The following is a 25716-nucleotide window of genomic DNA, read 5'->3' on the forward strand; positions in this document are numbered from 1 at the left end:
CTGTGTGTGGTCAGTATAGGAAAGTGAGCAGTAGGGTGAGCTGTAACTGTTATAGGACTGTGGACCTCATTCAGAGTCGGTCGTTACGGCCGCACGGTCGTAGGGGAAAGGGGCCGGATATGCAAATGAAGCGATCACAAGTTGCGGTCCTAAGATGAGATCGTTAGCTGAACGACCGAGGGTAAGAAGCGGTCGTAAGACTAAATCATGCCCCTTCTCGATCACAACATACGTCATCTCCTGGGATATAAGGATTAATCGCGACCATCGGGATCCATCGGAGCTGGTCGTAGAGCTTAAGGTTGACCATACCCTCTCTTAAGCACTACGATCAAGTCAGTGTACAAACCTCCCATGTCACATGTGCCATGACACTACTTTGTTAATTATGCACTCCCATTAAATGCCGTTCGCATAATTAGGCACGCCTGCGTTCGGATCTCCACTCCCCCGTTTTCAAGCACCTTCCCCTGTTACCACCCACAAACGGTTCATTCTGTCACTCAAACTAACGACCTGGCTGTGTTCAAGGAGAGAGAAATTTCTGATTGTAACAGCTAGTTTGCGCACGCGCATTGCGAACTTTACGCATGCGCAGTTCAGCGAACATCGGCTGCGTACGACCGTGCGGCCGCAACGACCGACTCTGAATGAGGTCCTGTGTGTGGTCACTATAGGAAAGCGAGTAGTAGGGTGAGCTGTAGCTGTTGTTATAGGGCTGTGTGTGGTCAGTATAGGAAAGTGAGCAGTAGGGTGAGCTGTAACTGTTATAGGGCTGTGTGTGGTCAGTATAGGAAAGCGAGCAGTAGAGTGAGCTGTAACTGTTGTTATAGGGCTGTGTGTGGTCACTATAGGAAGCGAGCAGTAGGGTGAGCTGTAGCTGTTGTTATAGGGCTGTGTGTGGTCAGTATAGGAAAGCGAGCAGTAGGGTGAGCTGTAGCTGTTGTTATAGGGCTGTGTGTGGTCAGTATAGGAAAGTGAGCAGTAGGGGGAACTGTAGCTGTTGTTATAGGGCTGTGTGTGGTCAGTATAGGAAAGCGAGTAGTAGGGTGAGCTGTGGCTGTTGTTATAGGGCTGTGTGTGGTCACTATAGGAAAGCGAGCAGTAGGGTGAGCTGTAACTGTTGTTATAGGGCTGTGTGTGGTCACTATAGGAAAGCGAGCAGTAGGGTGAGCTGTAGCTGTTGTTATAGGGCTGTGTGTGGTCAGTATAGGAAAGCAAGCAGTAGGGTGAGCTGTAGCTGTTGTTATAGGTCTGTGTGTGGTCAGTATAGGAAGGAGAGGTAAGGGTGCAGTTGTAGTTACAGAGATGTGTGTGTATATATAATAAGAATCAACGAGATAAAGGTATAGCGGCTTAGCTCTACATGTATTAGTATAGGAATAGTAGGGTATCACGCCTCTTTGTGTACACTTAGCATCAAGGTCACCTGTCTTTGACCCTGACTCTTTCCTACATGGTTCATATAAATGCTCCCTCAAGGACGGATAATAAGTGGAGGCACATTGTTGAGATATATTTCTGTTATGTAGTTCCATGTTTATGACTATCTGTGTGCTAGCGGTGTGTAACGCCTGGTAATGTCATGAACATTTGCTGTATGTTGAGGCGGCATTGTCTGACAGACTGAATTTGCGCGCTCGGCTGCTCTACAATTGTCATCTGGTTTACAGACTGATTCCCAGCGAGCTGGGGACGGAGGAGACACAGATGGAGGGAGGTGCTCGGGACTTTCCTTTTATCTTAAATATTTTTGTTGACATTTGCAAATAAATTACCTGGAGTCGTCAGCGGGTAAGGGAGAATCTGACTGCAAGCATCACCTTTGTGGTCAGAGGTTTCTTTCTATCTAACCAGCCCTCATACGACAATTTTTCAATGCGTTGGGTAAGAAGCCAGGAATTATAATAATTATTTTTTTACGTTGTGTCCCCCTTGTAGTGCGTTTCACGATGCGTTTTCTGGACAGCACACCCTTTTCTTGGTACAGCAGTATCTTATAATAATACTACAGTAGCTGGGATACCCGGGTTAAAGACTGGAACTTGAAGTACACCTGCAGCCTTTATTGGTTTACATTGTCCTCGCCTATATCCCCATTCCATTGATCTTGAAAAGGACCCCGCTCTTTGCTAACATGCATGCAAACAGTGACGTAACTACCGTGGGTGCAAGGAGTACGGCTTCTATGGTGCCCGAGCTGCCTCTATGGCCCGCCGCTCCCCCCTGCACCCAGTCACGCACACAAGGTGGGCCGGTCCAGGCAGGGCTGTCGAAGGGTGCCCGGGTGTCAGTGGTATTGATTTGCTGTTGACCCACCAGCTGATTACAGCTGGCACACCGGCAGTCAGACATGGAGAGACAGCGCTGCCAGTCACAAGGCAACGAGAGCTTACGGATTGTGTGACATAATGTGTTTGTGTGGCATTAATGTGTTATATGGGGCACTACTACTATGTGGCATAATCTGTAAATGGCATTTCTGTGTGGTATGTGACGTAGTTATAATCCCGACAGACGAGATGTCGGTGCTGGAATCCCGAGATCTGTCAGAATCCTGATGCTGGCATCCTGGCGGTAAGTACTGGGATTATGGGGAGGGTTAGGGTTTAGGGTTAGGCACTTGGGGGAGGGTTAGACACTAAGGGGGAGGGCTAGGTTTAGAGTGTGGTGGGGAGAGGTTAGGATTAGGCACTGGGGGGAAGTTAGGTTTAGGCAGCTGGGAGGAAGGGTTGGGATATTCAGCGACAGGTGTCTGTATCCTAACCCTGTCGGAATTCTGACCGTCGGGACCCTGAGCGCCAGCATACCATACCCAGCCTGTGTGGTATAATGTGTAAGGGGCATTACTGCATGGAATAATGTGTATAAGGGGTACTCCTGTGTGGCATAACATGAATGGGTGCAATGTGGGGTCAAATTTATGTTTTTATTTACCTCTGGGGGAGGGCCTTTTAAGATCTTGCTATGTGGCCCACAAAGTTCTCCTTACGCCCTTGCATGCAAAAACAGAATGTTGACTAATCTATATGGTCACTTTAAAAAGGACTAACTCTGGATTTAATATGGACTTTCGTGAGTCATAAAATGTGACACTTGCTCAGACTGTGAAGTTAAAAGGATACCTTTGTAGCTTTCACACAGGTTTTTGTCACACTGCTAGGGATGGCCATCAATGGGTTTCCATCGATGGTCACCATTGATGATAACAGTTGATGGTGCAATAATCATATATCGTGAACCATCGATGGTTTGCACCACTTGATGGTCACCGCTGAGGGGTGCCTAGCAAGCCGCAGGCCAATCAAAAATGGGGGTGAGGCTTAGCGGGCCACCAGGGGGCAAGGCTAAGCTCTGTGTCGGGAGCAAAAAAAACCCCATTGGGTTCCACTTTGCCATCCATGGCAGAAAACCATCGGCTCTCTGCCATCAATGGCAAAACAATTGAACATCGGTAGTAACACATCAATATTTGTAAACTATCGATGGTCGATGGCCATCCCTAAGCACTGCCAATTTCCACGAAGCCAGCCCAGGAACCTGTGTAATTTAAGAGTATCCCCACTTTTACGGATTGTGTGACAGTGTGTGGCCCTGACGTAGTTCAAACCTAGGCAAAAACCTAATCACGGTCAAACTACACCACCCTGCCAAATTTGGTGGAGCTAGGTCCAATTCTCTGGCCGTGCATAAAGGACAGACAGACATGCTTCCTCGCGTATTATATAGATATATAATATATATATAATGCAATCAGATATCAGGCCTGATTCTGAGTGGCGTGCATCATGCCCAGTGTCGTCACATTTAACTTCTGGCTCAAGTCAAATAAAGACAAATATTGAGTCCCTTAAGTCAGCGTTGGGCAACAAATACACTTGAGATGTGGCTACTTCATAGCACTGATTCCTAAGCTGTGCATGCACCCTGTTGTGGTGTGATCAGGAGACTCCACATGTAGCTTTGGTAAAATCTAGCCCTGCGTGGGAGTGTGACTGCATGGAAAAATCAAGACACTTTCTGCTCACACGTCCATGGGTCATACTGTAGAATAGATTTTGCATTAACAGATAAGTGGCCTGTGCAGACTGGGTAATTACTTCCTGACACTTTTAGAATATAGACAAACAATCCAGGATTCTCTGGAATGGTATCTGCTGATTAACACACCCGAGGATACCCCAGTCTTCATGCACTGGTGTATACTCAAGGCGGATGTCAGGGGTATAGCTATTGAAACCCTTTGGATATTGCCACTTCTTTGCTAACTTGTTATAGTCACCTGTACATCCCAAGGTTAGATTGGATCACCAGCCAAGCTCTGAGCAGTGCATGGAGAAAGGGAGAGGGACGTTGAGTCGTAGCCTCCCTTCCCGGAGATAAGGCTCCTGGCCAGGACGGCTATATCCCTATCCCTATTTTGTTATATTTAGAGTGTGTTTAATGAATGCTCTGAGAAGGATGTGTTTCCGAAGGAAATGTTGGAGGTTCAAATTATAGCCAATGTTAACCTCAGGAAATATTCTTACGTGTTCCCAAATTACTCTGTTTTATTTTTTTTATTTTGCAGTGACTACAGGCACTGCATCATGAAAGCCTATTATAAGGGAATCACTCTGGTATTATTTCACATTCTTGTTGCTAGTGGTCTTCATTTGAGTGAGCTGAACTAATACAGTAAATTCACACACACATACAACAGAGAACTAGAAAGGGTTAACCAGATCAGAAAGGTACTAAATCTGCCTAGCATCAGCTAAGACTCCACAAACTCCTCCCCTAACAATCCTATAGAACAGGAGAAAACCATTACTAACATTCTCAATCTTAAAGGGTAAACAACTCCAACACATTAAAGAGGCAATACACAGAGAAACACTTCATAGTTTAATCTCATTCATGATTATTTAGTCTTACTGAGATGAGTGAAAGGAAGATGAGCTAAAAAATATTAATAACTTTGGATTGTTAATGTTAGAAATCATTCGGGGCTGTGTTCATTATGTTAATTATCAGGGTTCGAATGGACCCCGATAATTAACATACTAACTCGATGCGAGCGCAAGAGCAATTCATCATTGCTCCGGCGTGGAGACATCTGATCCGGTCAGAGCAGTGACACTAGTGCGCATTGCGTGACCTACAGGGAGAGAAAGGTTAGCAGGAGGTATCTGTGATATCTCCTGCATTACCTTCTTGATGAATGGCCCGAATACTTCATTTCTACAATTGCAGGTGAGAAGATTAATTTTCACCTGCTTTTGTAGAAATTAAGTGATGATGAATAGAGCCCTAAAACATGGTTGATCAAGGTTTCTAATACATAGCAATGTTTCACATTATTATTAATATACTTTACTATGCAGGCTTCAATTTTTTTTCATTAAAACATTGATGGAAAAAAAATGGTTTAAAAAAAAAACTGTTTCCAATCCTGGTGAGAATAGTAATTAAAGGCTTTCTATTGTCTTTATTTCCTCTTGCTAATGGTAAAGGCTTAAAGAGGGTTCAAGAGAGGGAATCAGTATGATTTACGGCCGGCACTTCAAATACCGACAGCGGTTGCCCGGCAGTGAAGATCCTGACACGTACGTATTTTTTCTATTTACTAACCTCCCCCCCCTAACCCTATCCCTCCCTTAGGGGTGCATAACCACCCTCTGTGCCTAAACCTAACCCCTCCTTCCCCACAGCCTAACCCTAAGTCTCCCGGGGGGGGGAGTGCCTAACCCTAACCCCCCCCAAGTGCTTAACCCTAACCCCCCTCTGTGCCGGAACCTAACGCCTCCTTCCCCTCAGCCGAACCCTAAGTCTCCCAGAGGGGGAGGGGGGTGTCTAACCCTAACCTTCCCCCGGTCGTGCCTAACCCTAAGTCCCCCCCGGGAGCCCCTAACATAACCCTCCCCCCCCCGCAGCTGTCCGTGCCTGGCTTACCTTCGATCGGTAAGCCGGGCGTCAGGCTCCCTGCGTAGGTCTAATGACAGGCGTTGGGATTTTGACGCCTGTCATTTGACACTTGCCGGGATTAGACTGTCGGGATCCCGACGGTCGGCATTCAGACCGTTGGCATCCCGACTGCATACCCAAGAGAGGTGGTGGAACTCATCCCATCCGCCCTCGTTAGGTGGAGATACTCTGATAGGGTGCCAAAGGCACAACCAGGGTTATGGAACCCTGCAGGGCAAATTATTACACCACTTCAAAACTGTTCTTTAAAATCCTAGCTGTATACTTCTATTGGTACATAATATAACATGACAAATACCCCTCTGTCCCTATACACACTGTTGTGTATAGGAAAATGTAAAGTGAATGACAGAGTGCCAGAAGCTTTGAGGACTAGGATTGTGTGAAATACATTTTAGATCATACTTGCCGACTTCTAAGTTTTTCTCCCCAGGAGAAGCCCAGGGAGGAGAAGCAGGTGGGCGGTGTTGAGGTCGGAGCCAGATGGTTAGTGTAATTAAGCCCCGCCCCTTTGTGGTAATTTGCCACGAATATCACATATTTAAATAGGGGACGTGCCAATGAGGCGATTCTCATAGAATTGCGTCATTAGGCCCCGCCCCCTACTCAAGGACCCGCCGATCCCCGGGAGTATTCTCTCCATTCTGCCCACTTTACTAGGGTGTGGGAGAAGTGCCTACTCTTCTGGTGGTATGGGGGGCGTTACCCGAAAAATCGGGAGCGTCCCGCAGATCCCGGGAGTGTAGACAAGTATGTTTTAGATGCTATTTTAACACTTTAGGACACTAAAAATAAAAATGTTCAATGCCATCAGTGTCACTCTTATTTTCTTTCTGCCATCCCACTGACTTTTTTTTGGCACTTGGGTGTCATGGCTGCAGTTCCGCCCCTGTTCCAACCCTCTTTAAGCCCTGCTAATGGTACACGTCAGGGTTTTTTCCTTTCACACCTAGCTTCTAGCTTTTGTCCATAGAACCACTAGCAGAAAAGACCAGTCTCACCAAGAACGTCAGGGTCCTTATTACTTACGGTGGGCTACATGCATTCTGTCTATGCGCAGACAATGTAATGCTCTGTACCACTGACCCTGAGACCACGCTTCATGTTCTTTTGGGAGAATATTCTACTCTTTCTATAGGTTAAAAACCATCAAATCGAACGCTTAACCAGTTAATGTTCACCAAGATGTATTGCTGTCCCTTCGTGGATCCTACATATATGCATTCCAGTCATGTCAGCGCAGACACATCAGGTGGATGGTTGGTAAGCGTGTGTGCCTCCCTGAGACGCCCATGGGCCGTGGTGCTAACCCGTCGCTGTGCGTATTAAGACGGACCACTGGAGATTGCACCTACCCTATGACAGGTGCAATTTCTCCATCGGAACATGGCCGCCAGGGTCAGTGAAACTGCTTCTTGTTACCGCGATACGTCTGCATCTGGCTAGCCACCCCTCGTTACTTTCCTGAAACGTCTGCCGAAATTGCATCTATCTGCGGGCAATTTCGATCTGGGTCTTAGAGCGGTAACTATCGGGATGCGCGCGCAGACTGAAAACATCATCCGCTTGCGTTCGGGATCAACAGTACATGGAACGTTGAATCAGGTCCCTAGTCTTACCCATAATAATGAGAAATTGATCTATAGAAAAGATCAGCCATGTGGCTAGTGAAATAAATACTTCTGAACTAATAAAATATTTATAAAAGCACAAAATGCCGTATTTTAAATCATAAATGAAATAAATAAATAAAAATAAACATACAAAAAATTTTAAAAGATTTTTCACATAAAAGAAAGTGCTTGTTTGTCTGCAACGCGTTTCTCGGTGGAACGGACTGCTTCCTCAGGCAGTGTGCGATAGTGGGCGTCTCAGTCCTTGCACATTCGGATACACAGATGTACCACAGTAAAAGGGCTTTGCATAAAGTCTCATCTGTCGCCGTGCCTGCAGTGACTGAATGTGGCTCTTTGTTATACAGGGGAGAGAGGGGGAGGGGGGCACTTTCGCTCATCTTCTCAAGGGTCCTACTGCGGGTTGTAACAGAAGAGTCTGTCCTTTCCATCCTTGCTAGATTTGGGTTAATCTGAGGTTGTATCTCAGTCTGAGATATCTGTCTGTAGCTGACAGGGAGGATTGTGCGGTGGGAATTCCAGCCTGTCTGGTCTCTATGCATAGAGGAGCGGATTCTTTGCAGCGTTGCAGACGCCGTGCTATCTATGAGCTGCGAGGAGCAGAGAATATGAAATCGCTGGAGAAATTGTCTCCAGGTGAACTGGCTGCTATTGGTTTATTTGTTTTATTATCCCACTCAGATCTTGCTTTTTCATTTTCTATCTGTACTGCTCAATCCTCCCACACTGGTCACAGGGACTGATTAATCATGATACGGCAGCTGTTATTACATGTCTCTGAAGCAGACTGTGTCACTGGCTTCAGAAGTAATGAAGTGGGTGAGGACTGTGACTGAGAGAAACAAGTTTTTGAGGCTACTGATCCCGTCAGATTTCTCCTAACTCTGGAAAAGCTGGCGAGACTTTGTACAGAACTGCCTTTCTCACCCTCCATGTACTTGTTAAACGTACTTGTAGGACACTTCCCATTGCTGTTCCAGAAACATCAGTGTTTGCTCATGATGGTTGCCTGCCACCGATGGCAGGTGTTGATGGTGGCATTGATGGGTAACATTGATGCCGACCCTTCAATTGTGAAACTCTAAGCTACGGTGTAGGATTGAACACCGAAGATTGATTTTTTGAACATATTGATCTTTGGATATAATAACAAACACTGCTAAACCCCCTTCTGGTCAGCAGTATCACTATTCCTGGCCGATTATATAATAACATACACTCCTAAACCCCCTTCTGGTCAGCAGTATCACTATTCCCGGCTGATCATATAATAACATACACTGCTAAACCCCCTTCTAATCAGCAGTATCACTATTCCCAGCTGACCATATAATAACATACACTGCTAAACCCCCTTCCGGTCAGCAGTGTCACTATTCCTGGCTGATTATATAACATACACTGCTAAACCCCCTTCCGGTCAGCAGTATCACTATTCCTGGCTGATTATATAATAACATACACTGCTAAACCCCTTTCTGGTCAGCAGTATCACTATTCCTGGCTGATTATATAACATACACTGCTAAACCCCCTTCCGGTCAGCAGTATCACTATTCCTGGCTGATTATATAATAACATACACTGCTAAACCCCTTTCTGGTCAGCAGTATCACTATTCCTGGCTGATTATATAATAACATACACTGCTAAACCCCCTTCTGGTCAGCAGTATCACTATTCCCGGCTGATCATATAATAACATACAACACTGCTAAACCCCCTTCCGGTCAGCAGTATCACTATTCCTGGCTGATTATATAATAACATACACTGCTAAACCCCCTTCTGGTCAGCAGTATCACTATTCCCGGCTGATCATATAATAACATAAACTGCTAAACCCCCTTCTGGTCAGCAGTATCACTATTCCTGGCTGATTATATAATAACATACACTGCTAAACCCCCTTCTGGTCAGCAGTATCACTATTCCTGGCTGATTATATAATAACATACACTGCTAAACCCCCTTCCGGTCAGCAGTATCACTATTCCTGGGTACTTTATAGGGGTCTGTTTATATATTATTTCCTAAGTATATACAGGAAACTGTAACTACTATACACATACTGTACAGCAAATGTAATATAATAATTCTCCACAACCTCAAATGGGTGTATGTAGAAGTTCTTATTAATTATACCAAAATAATCACATATTTGGTTATAGTAGCTCAGGACTTGTAACAGAAGTTATTGTGGGGTAGTAATATGTATAAATATATTAGAGTGTAATGAAAGATCTCCGTTTAATTGGACAGTCTCTGTAGGTAACACTTTGCTTCTGGATATCTCAACAATAAACAGATCTGAGCACAGACACCCGTCCCCTCCACGTTTTGGTGTGATTGGCAGCTTTGTCTAAAGTCCGCTCCGCATCATCCCACCCTCTGCCCCCTCTGTATCCGTCACTGGCTGTTGGGCGCAGTAGCGGCTTTCACAGAACCTGTGGTGATGTCAGAGACCAGAAATACCGAGGCTGCACCTCTAATGTTTCATAATTAGAACCACACACTTTTATCAGACTAATGAAAAACTAACGTTAAATTGCTACTGGTAATTTGTCGCTTTGGTCACATAGAACATGATTAATACCAATAACACACTTGGGGGTCTATTTACTAAGCAGTGTTAGGAGACAGAGTGAAAAGTGATAAGTCAGTGATAAGGTGCCAGCCAATCAGCTCCCAACTGTCATTTTTCAAACACAGCCTGTGAGATGACAGTTGGGAGCTGATTGGCTGGCACCTTATCACTTTTCACTCTGTCTCCTAACACTGCTTAGTAAATAGACCCCTGAATATAAATTATATGGCGATAAATAGTAGGGGGCATTAGTTCATTTTGCTGCATCACGGCCCAGCGCCCGCCGTGACTCATCCACAGCACATGTGACATCCTGATGTCACAGAAGAGGCGGCATGGAGCAGGAAGCTGGGTGCTAGGCATGTCCTAAGGATACGCCCGGCAGCCGGAGAGAGGTGCCACCCCTCAGGCTGGTGCCCAGTACAACAGCACTGGTCACATACTCCTTGTTACCTCCCTGTATATACTGCTCTGTGATACCATCTGTTGTCCTGTGTCATTGTATTAACAGGATTTTAGAGAAAGCCCAGAAAGACTGTGCTGTCCATTCATAAGTGTGTGGATGTTTGTGTAGGTAATGTTATTGTATACTATGGAGTGTATACTGAGTGTATGTCCTGCATTCTGCTCCTGTTGTCTCCGCTGACCTGTGCTGCCTCTGTCTCGCCCACAGAATGACTCTTCCAGTGACAGCGACACAGACAGCGAGAGCCACTTCTCTCTCCTCCTGCCCCAAGATTACCTCGGGCTGGCTGTGTTCTCCATGCTCTGCTGCTTCTGGCCCCTGGGTATCGCTGCGTTCTTCCTGTCACAAAAGGTGAGACGTGGGGGATAATGCCCGCAAGCACTGCCTGTTCCATTGGCTGCTGGTATAAGGTGACATAACGACAGATACAGGGCCATGCGTGAGGAGTACAGAAAGAAATTGTCCAGAAACGTGTACAGATAGGTGATTGCAGACCTCCCGCTGATGTAGATTTCTTAATTCTTTTTAAACAACATTTATTATTACAACGTAACACTAACCTAGGTGACTATACAACACAACGTACAGTAAAATAAAATAAATGACAGTAGTACAAACTACACTTTAAAGTGAAGCGGTCACTTGCACACAGCAAAGGCAGACAATATTCAGCCTACAGTTCAGCCCTAAAACATTCTACTAAATCCCATATATTACACAGAGACCCCGATACTTACACCAAAACCTTCATACACATCTCTCACAGACTGTGGCAGCCATTTTCTGCGGAACACAGATATAATAGACATTGCCATGTCATCACCCGCTGCCTGTTCTTATTTTTCTTTAAATCATGTTTTATTTTTAAAAGTTTAAATTATACACCCAAAATAACATAGTAAGCACAGGACAAATCAAATGCATGCATATATATATATGTATATATGGCAAAATACAACACGGCACTGCAGTATCCTAGGTTCTTAGGTAAGAAAATACTTTTTACTTCAACGTTTCTGGGCTATCAAGCTTCCTGACGACGGGGCCTGATAGCCCAGAAAGGTTGAAGTAAAAAGTATTTTCTTACCTAAGATACTGCAGTGCCGTGTTGTGTTTCGCCGGTCAGGCATTACATATTCTGTGTATACTATATATATGTGTGTGTGTGTGTGTGTATATATATATATATATATACACACATATATATATATATATTAGGGGTGAGCGGGTTCGGATTTCTGAAATCCGAGCCCCCCCGATCCGAGTCCGATCCGAGTCAGGCTCGACTTTTCCCGCCTGACTCGGATCTGAAATCGAGGCAAAACGTCATCATCCCGCCTTCCGAGTCTCGCGGGTTTTGGATCCTATATAAGGTACCCGCGTCGGCGCCATTTTCTCACTCGGCTGTGGACAGTGAAGAGGGAGGGTGGGAGTTAGGGCTGTGTAGTGTAGTGTAGTGTAGTGCTGCTGTTGTCCACTACTTCAAAGTCCATAGGGGCTGGCTGTGTTGTGCTGTGCTGCTGTTGTTAATAGGGGCTGTGTCCACTACTTCAAAGTCCATAGGGGCTGGCTGGACTGTGTTGTGCAGTCAGTTCTCCATAGGGGCTGTGTCCACTCCAAAGTCCTGTGCAGTGTCCCAGTCCTAAAGGAGTGCTGTAGTGTTGTCCAGGGGGTGCTCTGTCCATCAGGGGTGCTCCCCCCAAGTGCTAAAAAAATAATATATTTTCTGTGTTTGTGAATTGTGTGCGCAGTAGCCGCACGTGCATCAACAAAGTAGTGCCAAGCGTGCGCCTGTGTCATAAGTAAAGGGCCGGCTGGCTTGACCGTTAAAGGGTGCTGTAACCCCCGAAAGTACACTCCAGTCCAAACCAAAAAAAAAATATTTTCTGTGTTTGTGAATTGTGTGCGCAGTAGCCGCACGTGCATCAACAAAGTAGTGCCAAGCGTGCGCCTGTGTCATAAGTAAAGGGCCGGCTGGCTTGACCGTTAAGGGTGCTGTAACCCCCGAAAGTACACTCCAGTCCAAACCAAAAAAAAAATTATTTTCTGTGTTTGTGAATTGTGTGCGCAGTAGCCGCACGTGCATCAACAAAGTAGTGCCAAGCGTGCGCCTGTGTCATAAGTAAAGGGCCGGCTGGCTTGACCGTTAAGGGTGCTGTAACCCCCGAAAGTACACTCCAGTCCAAACCAAAAAAAAAATTATTTTCTGTGTTTGTGAATTGTGTGCGCAGTAGCCGCACGTGCATCAACAAAGTAGTGCCAAGCGTGCGCCTGTGTCATAAGTAAAGGGCCGGCTGGCTTGACCGTTAAGGGTGCTGTAACCCCCGAAAGTACACTCCAGTCCAAACCCCAAAAAAAATTATTTTCTGTGTTTGTGAATTGTGTGCGCAGTAGCCGCACGTGCATCAACAAAGTAGTGCCAAGCGTGCGCCTGTGTCATAAGTAAAGGGCCGGCTGGCTTGACCGTTAAAGGGTGCTGTAACCCCCAAAGTACACTCCAGTCCAAACCAAAAAAAAAATTATTTTCTGTGTTTGTGAATTGTGTGCGCAGTAGCCGCACGTGCATCAACAAAGTAGTGCCAAGCGTGCGCCTGTGTCATAAGTAAAGGGCCGGCTGGCTTGACCGTTAAAGGGTGCTGTAACCCCCAAAGTACACTCCAGTCCAAACCAAAAAAAAAATTATTTTCTGTGTTTGTGAATTGTGTGCGCAGTAGCCGCATGTGCATCAACAAAGTAGTGCCAAGCGTGCGCCTGTGTCATAAGTAAAGGGCCGGCTGGCTTGACCGTTAAAGGGTGCTGTAACCCCCAAAGTACACTCCAGTCCAAACCAAAAAAAAAATTATTTTCTGTGTTTGTGAATTGTGTGCGCAGTAGCCGCACGTGCATCAACAAAGTAGTGCCAAGCGTGCGCCTGTGTCATAAGTAAAGGGCCGGCTGGCTTGACCGTTAAAGGGTGCTGTAACCCCCAAAGTACACTCCAGTCCAAACCAAAAAAAAAATTATTTTCTGTGTTTGTGAATTGTGTGGGCTGTAGCCGCACTTGCATCCTCAAAGCAGCAGCGACAAGCGTGCGTCTGTCTGTTAAAGGGTGGTGACACCCTCAAAGTGTGCTACACAAACAATAAAAATATTCTTCTTCTTTTTTCTGTCTTTGTGAATTGTGTGGGCTGTAGCCGCACCTGCATCCTTAAAGCAGCAGCGACAAGCGTGCGTCTGTCTGTTAAAGGGTGGTGACACCCTCAAAGTGTGCTACACAAACAATTAAAATATTCTTTTTTTTTTCTGTCTTTGTAAATTGTGTGGGCTGTAGCCGCACTTGCATCCTCAAAGCAGCAGCGACAAGCGTGCGTCTGTCTGTTAAAGGATTACATCGGTGACAGCATCCAAGTAGGCATGTCAGACAGTCCGTACCTGTACTGGCAGGAAAAAGAAGCAATTTGGAGGTCCCTGTACAAACTGGCTCTATTTTACCTGAGTTGCCCCCCCTCCAGTGTGTACTCCGAAAGAGTGTTTGGTGCAGCCGGGAATCTTGTCAGCGAAAGGCGTAGGAGGTTGCTTCCACAAAATGTGGAGAAGATGATGTTCATAAAATGAATTATCAACTCTTTCAGGGAGACCAGCCTCCAGAACGTACAGAGGGACCTGTGGTTCCAGCGGGGATGAATTAATACTCTGTGAGGATGAGGATGTACACACTGAAGAGGGTGAGGAATCGGTGGATGAGGAGGATGAGGATGACATCTTGCCTCCGTAGAGCCAGTTTGTGCAGGGACAGATTAATTGCCAGCTTGTTTTGTGGGGGCCCAAACGAACCAATCATTTCAGCCACAGTTGTGTGGCAGACCCTGGCGCTGAAATGATTGGTTTGTTAAAGTGTGCATGTCCTGTTTATACAACATAAGGGTGGGTGGGAGGGCCCAAGGACAATTCCATCTTGCACCTCTTTTTTTTCTTTGCATTATGTACTGTTTGGGGCCTAGTTTTTCAAACTGCCATCCTGTCTGCCACTGCAGTTTCACGCCTAGATGGGTCACGTGTTTGTGCCGCCCACTCGTGTCGCTTAGCATAGTCATCCAGCTACCTCGGTGCAACCTTTTGGACATAAAAACACTATTGTGAGGTGTGAGGTGTTCAGAATAGACTGGAAATGAGTGGAAATTAAGGTTATTGAGGTTAATAATAGCATAGGAGCAGAAAAACCTACAAATTCTGTGATTTTAGCTGTTTTTATGCTTTTTTTCAAAAAAATACAGATCCAAAACACAAAACCCAGAACCCAAAACACGGAAGGGTGGTTTTGGCAAAACCAATCCAGATCCAAAACACGAAGAAAGATCCAGATCCCAAACCAAAACACAAAACACGAAAAGTGGCCGGTGCACACCCCTAATATATATATATATATATATAATGCAAAACAGTACAGTATGGGAGTTTGGCATAAATGGAGACTGGGATAAACAGGAAAAGACTTAAATACATACAATGGGAAATGAAATATACATATAAATGAGACTGCAGTAATCGTAACCCGTTTTAACGCAGGGCATCAAGCAGTAATAGATTTCAAGCATTCATACCCAAACCCATATAACAGGATATTAACTGGATGGGTGTCTGAAGGCGCCACCCAGACCCCACCACCTCTGAAATACAAAGAAACAATAGAGGAACTGAACTAGCTAAGGAAAAGAAAACTCTGACCTTAGATAAAGACATCAAATCTTCAATTCAACATTTGAAAAGTATCGAAATAACAGACCATCGTAATGAGGAAAGAAATTAAATAAATACATTTGAAAAACACGCATCTAAGAATGTTCCAGAAGTTTGGACTACAACACACAGCCACCCCCCAAGACCCCCCACCCTGTATTACCACCTCCCCCAGCTTATGGCAGGGGTGTATCTATAATGGGTGCAGGGTGTGCGGGGCACATGGGGTCCAGGGGGGCCCCGCACTGCACACATAGTATTACTTACCTCTCCAGAGTCCTACGTCAACGTGGGGGTCCGGCGCTGTAAAAACGACTGGATAATGGCCACCGCGGCCATTTTACCATCGTTTGCGCATGCGCAGTTCAGGGTATATTGCCGCCGCGGCCTGCGCATACTCTATAGACTCTGGGCGCTCTCTAGTACCCAGAGTCTATAACTCCGGCGCTTGCCGCGCACAGCTCAGTGCGCTGTCGGCCGCCAGACAGAGAGGAGGGGGCCCGTGTCGGAGACTGCACACAGGCCCCCTCCTCTCTAGAAACACCCCTGTCTCCACCCCCGAACTAAACTAAACTATAAAAAATTAGGGCAATTATACTCATGAAACATAAAGGAATGGTACTCCCAGCCCAGGAGTAAGGACTTCCACAAATAGTATACAGAAATAATATCAAATTATAGGAACAAAATATAGACACATCAAATTTGGGGACACAGAGAATAGACTTCCTAGTAGGCTAATAATACATACACCAAAGGTAAATACACCATTGCAACAGAAACAATCAAGGTGGATCAGACTGTCTCGAGGACTGCAGGACCAGCAAGTTTAAAGCGTCCCAGGCAAAGTCAAGCAGGGAAAAATGGATCATAAGGCATAAATCCGGAAAGGCTGCATTGCCTTGACCACCGATGACAAATGAGCTTTTAATTCCAGGAGGACGAAGCGCAACAACAGGAGCATCACAATATAAAGTTATCATAGGAAATGTTTTCCAGGAAGAGCTCAGGGAAAGGAGGGTTGCTCCAGGAAGAGCTCAGGGAAAGGAGGGTTGCTCCAGGAAGAGCTCAGGGAAAGGAGGGTTGCTCCAGGAAGAGCTCAGGGAAAGGAGAAGTAACAAACAGAAAAGAAAATGGCGCAGGAACAAGAACAGGCACCGAGCATTAATCCAGGATCTGTACAGGGGCATTTTTCTTTTCCACATCCTCGGGCAAATCCTCCAAGTGGACCACAGAGAAACACAGATCTGAGCAGCCAAAGGATAAATCATTGTGGAGCTCTGCCACACGTGCTGCCACCCGGTTCCCTGATTCCGAGATGGCTTGAAGGAGAAGCTCCATGGACCCCTGGAGTCAAGATGGCGGCTAGTAGAGGATTCTGGCTTATAAGATGGCGGCAAGCAGGTGTTAGGAATCGGAGGTTTGTCAAGGAGGGTTATGCTTTTACAGCCGTGGGGCAGGTGTCCTTGGCTGACTGTGGCCTGTGGGCTGTAAGCAAGATGCGGCCTTTGGGCCGTGTAGCAGCCTTGAGGGCTGAAAACCTTGGCTGGTTGCGGCCCATGTGCCATGAGCAAGATGCGGCCTTTGGGCCGTGTAACAGCCTTGAGGGCTGAAAACCTTGGCTGGTTGCGGCCTGTGGGCCATTTAGCATCCTTGAGGGCTGGTATGCCTTGGCAGGTTGGGGGCCTGTGGTTGTGAGCAGGATGCAGCCTTTGGGCCGAGGAGCAGCCTTGAGGGCTGGCAGGGCCGGATTTACCGCTACCCATCCCAGGCGGCCGCCTAGGGCCCGGTGGGTCCCAAGGTGCCCGTGGCTGGGCTCCCCTGAAATCCGGCCCTGGAGAAGTACTTGCTGGCTGTGCTGTTTGTTTTCAGCGCACCATCCGGTGAGAGGACACCGACGCACACAGCAGCACGGGAAAGGAGGAGGCGGAGTTGGGTAGTGCGCCGGTGAGTTACATATCTAACCACCCTCCCTGCGCTACCCTATCAGGAGGCACTGCCCCGTAATGCGATGTGACGTCAACACGTCACATCGCAATTTACGCTGACAGAGGCAGAGGAAGATCCACTTGAGGAGCCATGGTGATCAGCAGCGCTAATACCAACATCCATGGCAGGTAAGTTTGGTGTGGAGGGGAGAAAGGTGCTGGCTGAGAGGGGTTTCCGCAGTGGGGGTCTGTGCTGGCTAAGAGGGGTCTCTACAATGGGGGTCTGTGCTGGCTGAGAGGGGTCTCTGCAGTGGGGGTCTGTGCCGGCTGAGAGGGGTCTCTGCAGTGGGGGTCTGTGCTGGCTGAGAGGGGTCTATGCAGTGGGGGATTGTGCTGGCTGAGAGGGGTCTCTGCAGTGAAGGTCTGTGCTGGCTAAGAGGGGTCTCTACAGTGGGGGTCTGTGCTGACTGAGAGGGGTCTCCGCAGTGGGGGTCTGTGCTGGCTGAGAGGGGTCTCTGCAGTGGGGGTCTGTGCTGGCTGAGAGGGGTCTCTGCAGTGGGGGTCTGTGCTGGCTGAGAGGGGTCTATGCAGTGGGGGTCTGTGCTGGCTGAGAGGGGTCTATGCAGTGGGGGTCTGTGCTGGCTGAGAGGGGTCTCTGCAGTGAAGGTCTGTGCTGGCTGAGAGGGTAGTGGGGGTCTGTGCTGGCTGAGCAGGTAGGGTGGGGCCTGGGCTGGCTGAGAGGGTAGGGGGGGTCTGGGCTAGCTGAGAGGGTAGTGGGGGTCTGTGCTGGCTGGGAGGGAAGTGGGGGTCTGTGCTGGCTGAGAGGGTGGGGGGGGTCTGTGCTGGTTGAGAGGGTGGAGGGGGTCTGTGCTGGCTGAGAGGGTAGGAAGGCGGTCTGTGCTGAGAGGGAAAAGGGGGTATGCTGTGATGAGAGAGGGGTACTGTGCTGAGAATGGGTCTGTGTTGTAAGTGGAGAAGGGTTCTGTGAGGGGAGGATGGTGTGTGTTGTGAGGGGAGAGGGTCTGTGCTGTAAGGGGGAGAGGGATCTGTGCTGTAAGGGGGAGAGTTGTCTGTGCTGTGAGGGGGAAGGGTTCTGTGATGTGTTACAGTGAAGGGGGCAGTAAGTGGTGCTGTAGTAAAAGATGGTAATGTCTAGATGCCCTTTGCGGAAAGGACCCTGACGTCATCAGATACTGTCCAACGTCATTCATTCCCTACCATCCATGTGGGCATAGAGGGGGAACATAACCTTGTGGCGAGCGTAGCAAGCCACTGAGGCCGAAGCGTGGTGAGTGGACAAGTTTGTTCTTTAGGTGGCCTTTATGGGCTGGAAACTGCACTTCCGCCCTCACTCACGTCACTTCCAGGTCCCCAGCACGAAGAATAAATAAGCTCTATCATAGTAAGATGGGCAGTAACTGGGTCCGTGTGTGTGTGCTATGGGGGCAATGAGTGAGCTTGGATGGATGTCAGTGTGCTGAGAGAGTGATTGCTGTGAGAGGGCAGTGTGTCAGTGTGATATGGAATGGGCTGGCAGGGAGAGCTAATAGAGGGGGCAATCATCGGGGCCAAACTTGGAAAAGCTTAGCAATAGCTAGCGAAGATCAAGTGTATTGTAAATACATAGAGGTATATTTACTAAAGGGAGAGTTTTTAGAAGTGAGTTTTAAAAGTGATGTTGCCCATAGCAACCAGATTCTATCTATTATCTTCTATCAGGTGCTAGTTAAATGTTAATTAGAAAATGATTGGTTGCTATGGGCAATATCTCCACTTCTAAAAACTCTTACTTTAGTAAATTTACCCCATAGCCGACGTTTCACGGCCGCGGTGGACCTTTCCTTCAGGGTGCTGTACACCGCCATGAATTAAGAATGAAAATATAGTGCTATGGATTGTTTGAGGGAGGGGAGGGCCAAACCGGTATCTTGCCTAGGGCCCAATGAGGTCTAAATCCGGCTCTGAGGGCTGGTATGTCTTGGCTGGCTGAAGTTGTAGATCAGGGGTCAGTGAACTTTTTTACCTTTTACCCCAAAATGTATTTAGATATGCCGACGTTACCCCCTTGATTTGAAAGGAAGGAAATCATATAATAGTGCCCCCATAGTTATGCCCCTGTAGTAGTGCCCCCATAGTTATGCCCCTGTAGTAGTGCCCCCATAGTTATGCCCCTGTAGTAGTGCCCCCATAGTTATACCCCTGTAGTAGTGCCCCCATAGTTATGCCCCTGTAGTGCCACTTGGACAAAAAAAAAAAAAAACACCTTAAATCCCGCTCCTGCATCCGCCACCGTCCTGTCCGCCCGGCTGCACCTCGGAACTATGGGACAGACGTCATGACGTCTCTCCCATAGTACACATGGAGAGAGGCAGAAGCTGGAGTTCATAAGAGAACTCCAGCCTCCGGCGAATGCGGCGCTGCAGGGAAGGAGCTGGGTGCCTGCTGGTAATAACATCTCAGCGTGCGTCCGGCTTAGAGCCTCCCTGCGGCACAGCTGGGCATGCATATGAATCATTCTATATTATAGAATGATTCATATGCATGCCCAGCTGTCCATCCATTACCCCCAGGAATTTCATTTTTACCCCATGTGGGATAATTTACCCCTGTTCCCCGACCACTGTTGTAGATAACCTAGTGTCGCCGGGTTGACACTAATGATGGTACACTGGAGGCGTATTTGAGATGCTGTGGTGCGGCCTGTGTCGCCAGTTTCACACAAGCGAGGTACGCTGGGTTGCGTACTTGGAACGCTGAGGAGCGGCCTGTGTCGCCGGGCTGATGGTACGCTGGGTTGCCTACTTAGGACACTGAGATGCAGCCTGTGTCACTGGGTTGACACAAGCGATGGTGCGCTGAGTTGCGTACTTAGGACGCTGAGGTGCAGCCTGTGTCGCCGGGCTGATGGTACGCTGGGTTGCGTACTTAGGACACTGAGATGCAGCCTGTGTCGCTGGGTTGACACAAGCGATGGTGCGCTGGGTTGCGTACATAGAATTACGAGTGCACTCAGTGCCGCCTGGATGACACCAGCGGCAGGGATCTGGAATGCACATCGTGTCGCCTAGATGACACAAGCGGCAGGTGGCAAATCTTATGCGGATAGTGCCACCTCGATGGTACAAACGGCAGGCAAAAAATAAAGCTGACAGAATCACTGGAACTCGACTGGAAACAACAGGAGACTGACCACAACCAGAAACACGTGAAACGCTATCACCGGCATCGGAGCAGCGTTCACACCAGGGGGAAAGAAGCAGGGGCCAATCCAGAGCAATCCCGGCTTGATGGACAGGAGGCAGGAGGAGTTTCGGCGAACGCTCGCCTGTCAGCAGGAGATTCTGGCACATTCACCCACACAGCAGCTGGAGGAAAGCAGAGGCCAGGCAGCAGCAACCAGCAGAGAACTCACCCAGTCATACCGCAGCCGTCCAAGAGATCGCTCAAAGGCTGCACCCACAAGCAGGCTTCCGGATCACAGAGGGAAGGCAACACAGCGCCGAGAGACCAGAGGACGCGGCACCAGAAACGACAACGCGATGAGGAGAGGAGACAGCCCTGCGACTTCAAACGCGGCACCGGACCCTCAGGTAAGTATCAGTAATATGGCTGGCCATGTGAGGAGTCTAAACAGGCTGCAGGAACAGTAAACAGGATCGTAAAGGCTGGAGAGCTCAGGGCAGACGTCCTACTCCATTACCCACCAGGCCACTTTCCCCCACCCGCTGCCTGTTTATTACACCTTCTAAACCAGTGTTTCCCAAACTCCATCCTCAAGTCACCGTAACAATCCAGGTTTTAAAAATATACATACTTAAGCACAGGTGACTTAATTAGTACCTCAGTCACTTTGATCAACTATCTGTGCTCAAGCATGGCTATCCTTAAAACCTGGACTGTTAGGCTGCTTTGTGGACTGAGTTTGTGGAACCCTGCCCTAAACAATGCGTTCATTCCACACATCCCACTAGCTGTAAATATTGGTACTCCACAGAACTCAGTTGGATCCCCAAGGCACTAAGGGCCTGATTCAGAGCCGGACGCAATTAGCGCTCGCTCGTCCAGAAAATAGGGGTGGCTATTCAAATCAACCGTTCGCTCTTTGCGGTCTGTTCACGTCTCTAGGTCTGAACGAGCGAACAAAACTTGCGGTCGTTTTTTGAAAAAATACGCCCCCTGGCCGCTCGCATCCTACGTCATGTCCGCTATTTATTAGATTAATCGAGTACATCGACCAGGGTATGAACTGCTCGCTATTCTTGGGGTTGGTTTTTGCTACCACAATTTTGCGAGCAGTTCTGGCTATAAAATAACCCAGTGACGTGGTCAATGACGCTGCTGTTTTAATTATGCACACCCATAAAACGCCCGTTTTGACCTTTAAGCACTCCTGCGTTCGGATCTCCACTCCCCGTTTTCAAGCACCTTCCCCCGTTACCACCCACATACGCCTACTCCTGTCACTCAAATTATCAGGCATTCGCTATTTTGCGAGCACATGAATTTCGGCCGCACTGACTGGTTCGCGCATGCGTATAACGATCCGTACGCATGCGCAGTTGGACAAACATCGCTTGGAGCGAACGAGCGGCCGCTTACGAGCGGCTCTGAATCAGGCCCTAAGATCATTAGGGATAAGATTATGGATCTTGTTGAATTGTGCAAGGAACTGTCTGCTTGATTCAGCGAGCACTGCTGAACTCTGATTCTTGATTATCGGAAATCTGTCCGCCCCGTTTTCTGGGAGTGGCAGTCTTCTGGGCTCGCAAGCCGGCCAGCCCAAGTAAGCTGAGGCTTACTCAGCTGGCCGGAGGGCTGGCGCCGTCCAATAGCGTGACCACCGACCACCAATGGTCGCGATGGTGATCCCAGCCTGCGACCTCCCTGCGATCTCAGACTACACCTCCTGCTGCACTTGCATTATTACATGGATCGCAATTGCAAAGCTGCCTGCGTGTAGCTTTGCAATTGCGATCCTTGCTGAATCACCCCCTGTGTGTGTGAAGACACTTTGTGGGTTTCAGGAATCTCATCTAACACAACATTAATGTATTATCTGCATATGGGTTTAAATAAAGAAATCTGGAAGGTGAAAAAAAGCCATTAAGGAAGGTTAGAAACTGGATAACAACAATAGGGTATAGCAAGGACCATCATATCATACAGGTAAAGTAAGTAATTGGCTAGTCCTGGGGCAACATTAGTAATGATCAGAGATGGGTAAGCATTCATTACACTTCCATCTGTGGAAGATAAAGCTGCTGCGATGTGATGATGACATAGGAGGAACTAGGTTAGGAATCAGAAGAGAAGGTCAGACTGAGATGATAGAGCAGAAGTCATTGTATAGTCTGGTAACTGGGATTTTCTTTTCTCTACAGACCAACAAGGCTTCAGCCCAAGGTGACTACCATGGGGCAAGCGTGGCTTCAAGGCAGACTTTCCTGCTGGCTGTTCTCTCAATCTTCCTGGGCATTTGCACCTATGTGGGTGCTGTGGTAGCACTAATTGCATATCTCTCCAACAGAGCCCCAACCTAGGGGACTGAGCACTTACCTGGAGAACTGTACACCTCCGAATGGGACCACTGATCACACATCCATTCCTGGGGGAGAACACACCTGGGAACCGATGGACTTACCTGGTGGGTCTCATGTAGATGTCACCAGGGTTATTCCCACCAGGGAGCCTCACTTTATAAACTCATGATGTCCAATTTCCTTATCAGACCAAACTTATTTTATTTATATTGAACTTTATTTTAATTTTGCTGGATTCATTGCAAATTTACTACACTTTAATGAGACGTGGCCTGTGGGCAGCCATTTGCCACTGAGGGAGGGGTGGTGCTGTATATAAATTTAATATCTTTGTTTCTTTTTCAAGTATTAAAAGGGGTTGGGTATGAGATCCCGGTGGTTGGAATGCCCCTGGTCAGAATCCCGACAGCGGCATCCCGACAGTTAGAATGCCGACACCCATAAGGAAAGCAGGGTAAGACTAACCCTTACCCCTAACCCTCCCTCCCCGGTGCCTAACCTCCCCCTAGTGCCTAAACTTAACCTCTCCCTCCCCGCACCCTAGACCTAACACTCCCTCCCCGGTGCCTAAACCTAACCTCTCCCTCCCGCACCCTAAACCTAACACTCCCTCCCCGGTGCCTAAACCTAACCTCTCCCTTCCTGCACCCTAAACCTAACACTCCCTCCCCGGTGCCTAACCTCCCTCCATAGTGCCTAAACCTAACCTCTCCCTCCCCGCACCCTAGACCTAACACTCCCTCCCTGGTGCCTAAACCTAACCTCCCCCCTAGTACCTAAACCTAACCACCCCCTCCCCGCACCCTAAACCTAAGCCTCCCCCTTAGTGTCTAGCTGTCCCCCTAATGCCGAACCCTAACTTTTGGTGCCGGGATCACAACGCTGTTGGGTTTTCGGCGCCGGCATTTCGCCCATCAGCATCCCACCCGCCGGGATGCTGACTACATCCCATTAAAAGTTTTGATTGATATTTAAAGGATAATTCAACAAAGAGTGAAAATTCTGAAAACTTGGTGCCAATAGTCTAATTACTAGAGATGTGCGCGGACCCCCGTGTTTTGGTTTTGGGATCTGGATTAATTTTCGTGTTCGGTTTTGCAAAACCACCCTCAAGTGTTTTGGTTTTGGATTTGGACAAACATTTATTAAAAAAATAATAAAAAGTCGAAAAAAGCAGCAAAAATTTCCGAATCCAAAACCTGAGTTCGGTTGTTATATCCGAGTTCCGAACCGGCAACAGATCTGAACCGGGATTCAGTTCGAACCGGGACACAAAAGTAAATCCAAACTTTGACATGGTTCTACTCAGAGCCCCTAACTTCGGGTGTGTTCGGATTTCAGAAATCTGGACCAGCACATCTCTACTAAATACCTGGGATCCAGCATTTAGGCTATTTGGCGAATGCCCCGATGTTTTGAGGGCACTTGGAACTCTGAATTCCCTACCACTGGCAGAGTGTTGCCTGTGGACAGTATGCCGACTGAACAAAGACCAGGTCGGCAGCAGCGAGGAGTCCTGGACTGACCACCACACTCTCCTCACTGCCACTGGCCTGTTCTATTCTCAGACACTGGCGGGAGTGAGTGGAGCTCACAAGAAATCCAGGATCAGGGGCGCACAGAAGAAATCTGGTGAATTAGAGTGACTGCTGAATCCCATATAAGTATCATTTTGGGACCTGAGTTCATTTAGGATATTTCACTCAAATGTAAAGTTTCAATTTGGCAGAATTCTCCTATAAAGATATTACTGTCTATCTGATGGGTCTTTTTCTAATTAAAATGTGTAAATAAAGAGAATGTTCATGGGATGGACCGATGCACTGAGCGTCTCTTGCTGAGAATTCATTTCAATCCTTTGTGCTAATTACTGAGCCTGTACTAATATTACATTATGGCTGGATTTGCATAACATTGATATGATTGTTGGTTTCTGAATATAAACTGGTGTCGCAGCAGCTATGTCTGGCATTAATGTTCCTGGTCTTTAGTTAAGGTGTCCTGATATGACACTATCACAGATAATGGACTACCACATAAACATCTCACACTTCCTGCCTGTGCCCTTGAGTAGTTATAATTGAGTAGTTATAATAACAAGCCGTGGTTTATCCCTGATTATCTGGATGACAGGATACTGACATGGATTAGTGCAGTGAGCACACAGCAATGACACACAGCTCCTCTCTGAGGGGCCCATTTATCAACAATCACATTTGCAATGAGATCTGGGCGCGTAACTAGTGCCCATTATCGCATTGCAAGATGCAATCTTAGCGCTGCATGTATAAAATAGCCCCTGCAGAGACAGGGTCTCTGTGAGGTGCTCAGAGTGAAGAGACCATCTCTCCATCACAAATGTGTCGGGCTTCTGCGCTTGCGTGGTCTACAGACCAGACAGGGTCTCTGTGAGGTGCTCAGAGTGAAGAGACCGTCTGCTCTTCACTCCTGTGTCGGGCTTCTGTGCATGCGTGGTCTACAGACCAGACAGGGTCTATGCGAGGTGCTCAGAGTGAAGAGATTGTCTCCTCATCACTCCTGTGCTGGGCTTCTGCACATAAGTGGTCTACAGACCAGCTTGCGCGGTGGCCATTGCAGTGGAGGGTTCCTCTCTCACAGTTAGTTTTGCGATGTGTAGCCCATAGGCTACAGCAGCACAACGCCATCTTTAGATGGCGTTAGCTGCGGGGGCCAAGCTCCCATATACTTTTGTATTCTGGAGCTTGGTAAATCTAACAGCATCACATCCCCCATAGAAACCAATGGGGGTTGCGGCTTCTGTCTGATATAAGATGTCCTTCTATAATAAATTGCAGGCAATCTAATTATTTGTGGCTATCCCCCAAAAACGGGTGTTTTGGGTGGAATATGCCGCAAA

General features: G+C 47.6%; 1 protein-coding gene across 4 annotated transcripts in view; it reads left to right on the top strand.

The window, feature by feature from the left end:
• TMEM91 (transmembrane protein 91) overlaps window positions 1-24661 on the top strand; it is a 65463-nt gene extending 40802 nt beyond the window's left edge. For all 4 annotated transcript variants that reach the window (XM_088477057.1, XM_088477055.1, XM_088477058.1 and 1 more), the window contains exons 3-4: window positions 10862-11005; window positions 22680-24661. In XM_088477057.1, coding sequence (XP_088333183.1) covers window positions 10862-11005; window positions 22680-22838 — 303 coding nt within the window. In that variant the 3' untranslated portion in view covers window positions 22839-24661. The remainder of the gene's footprint in view (window positions 1-10861; window positions 11006-22679) is intronic.
• Window positions 24662-25716: the final 1055 nt, after the last annotated feature.

This window comes from Taudactylus pleione, unplaced genomic scaffold, assembly GCF_031769625.1.
Source record: "Taudactylus pleione unplaced genomic scaffold, aTauple2 ptg000199l, whole genome shotgun sequence".
Classification (NCBI taxonomy): domain Eukaryota; kingdom Metazoa; phylum Chordata; class Amphibia; order Anura; family Myobatrachidae; genus Taudactylus; species Taudactylus pleione.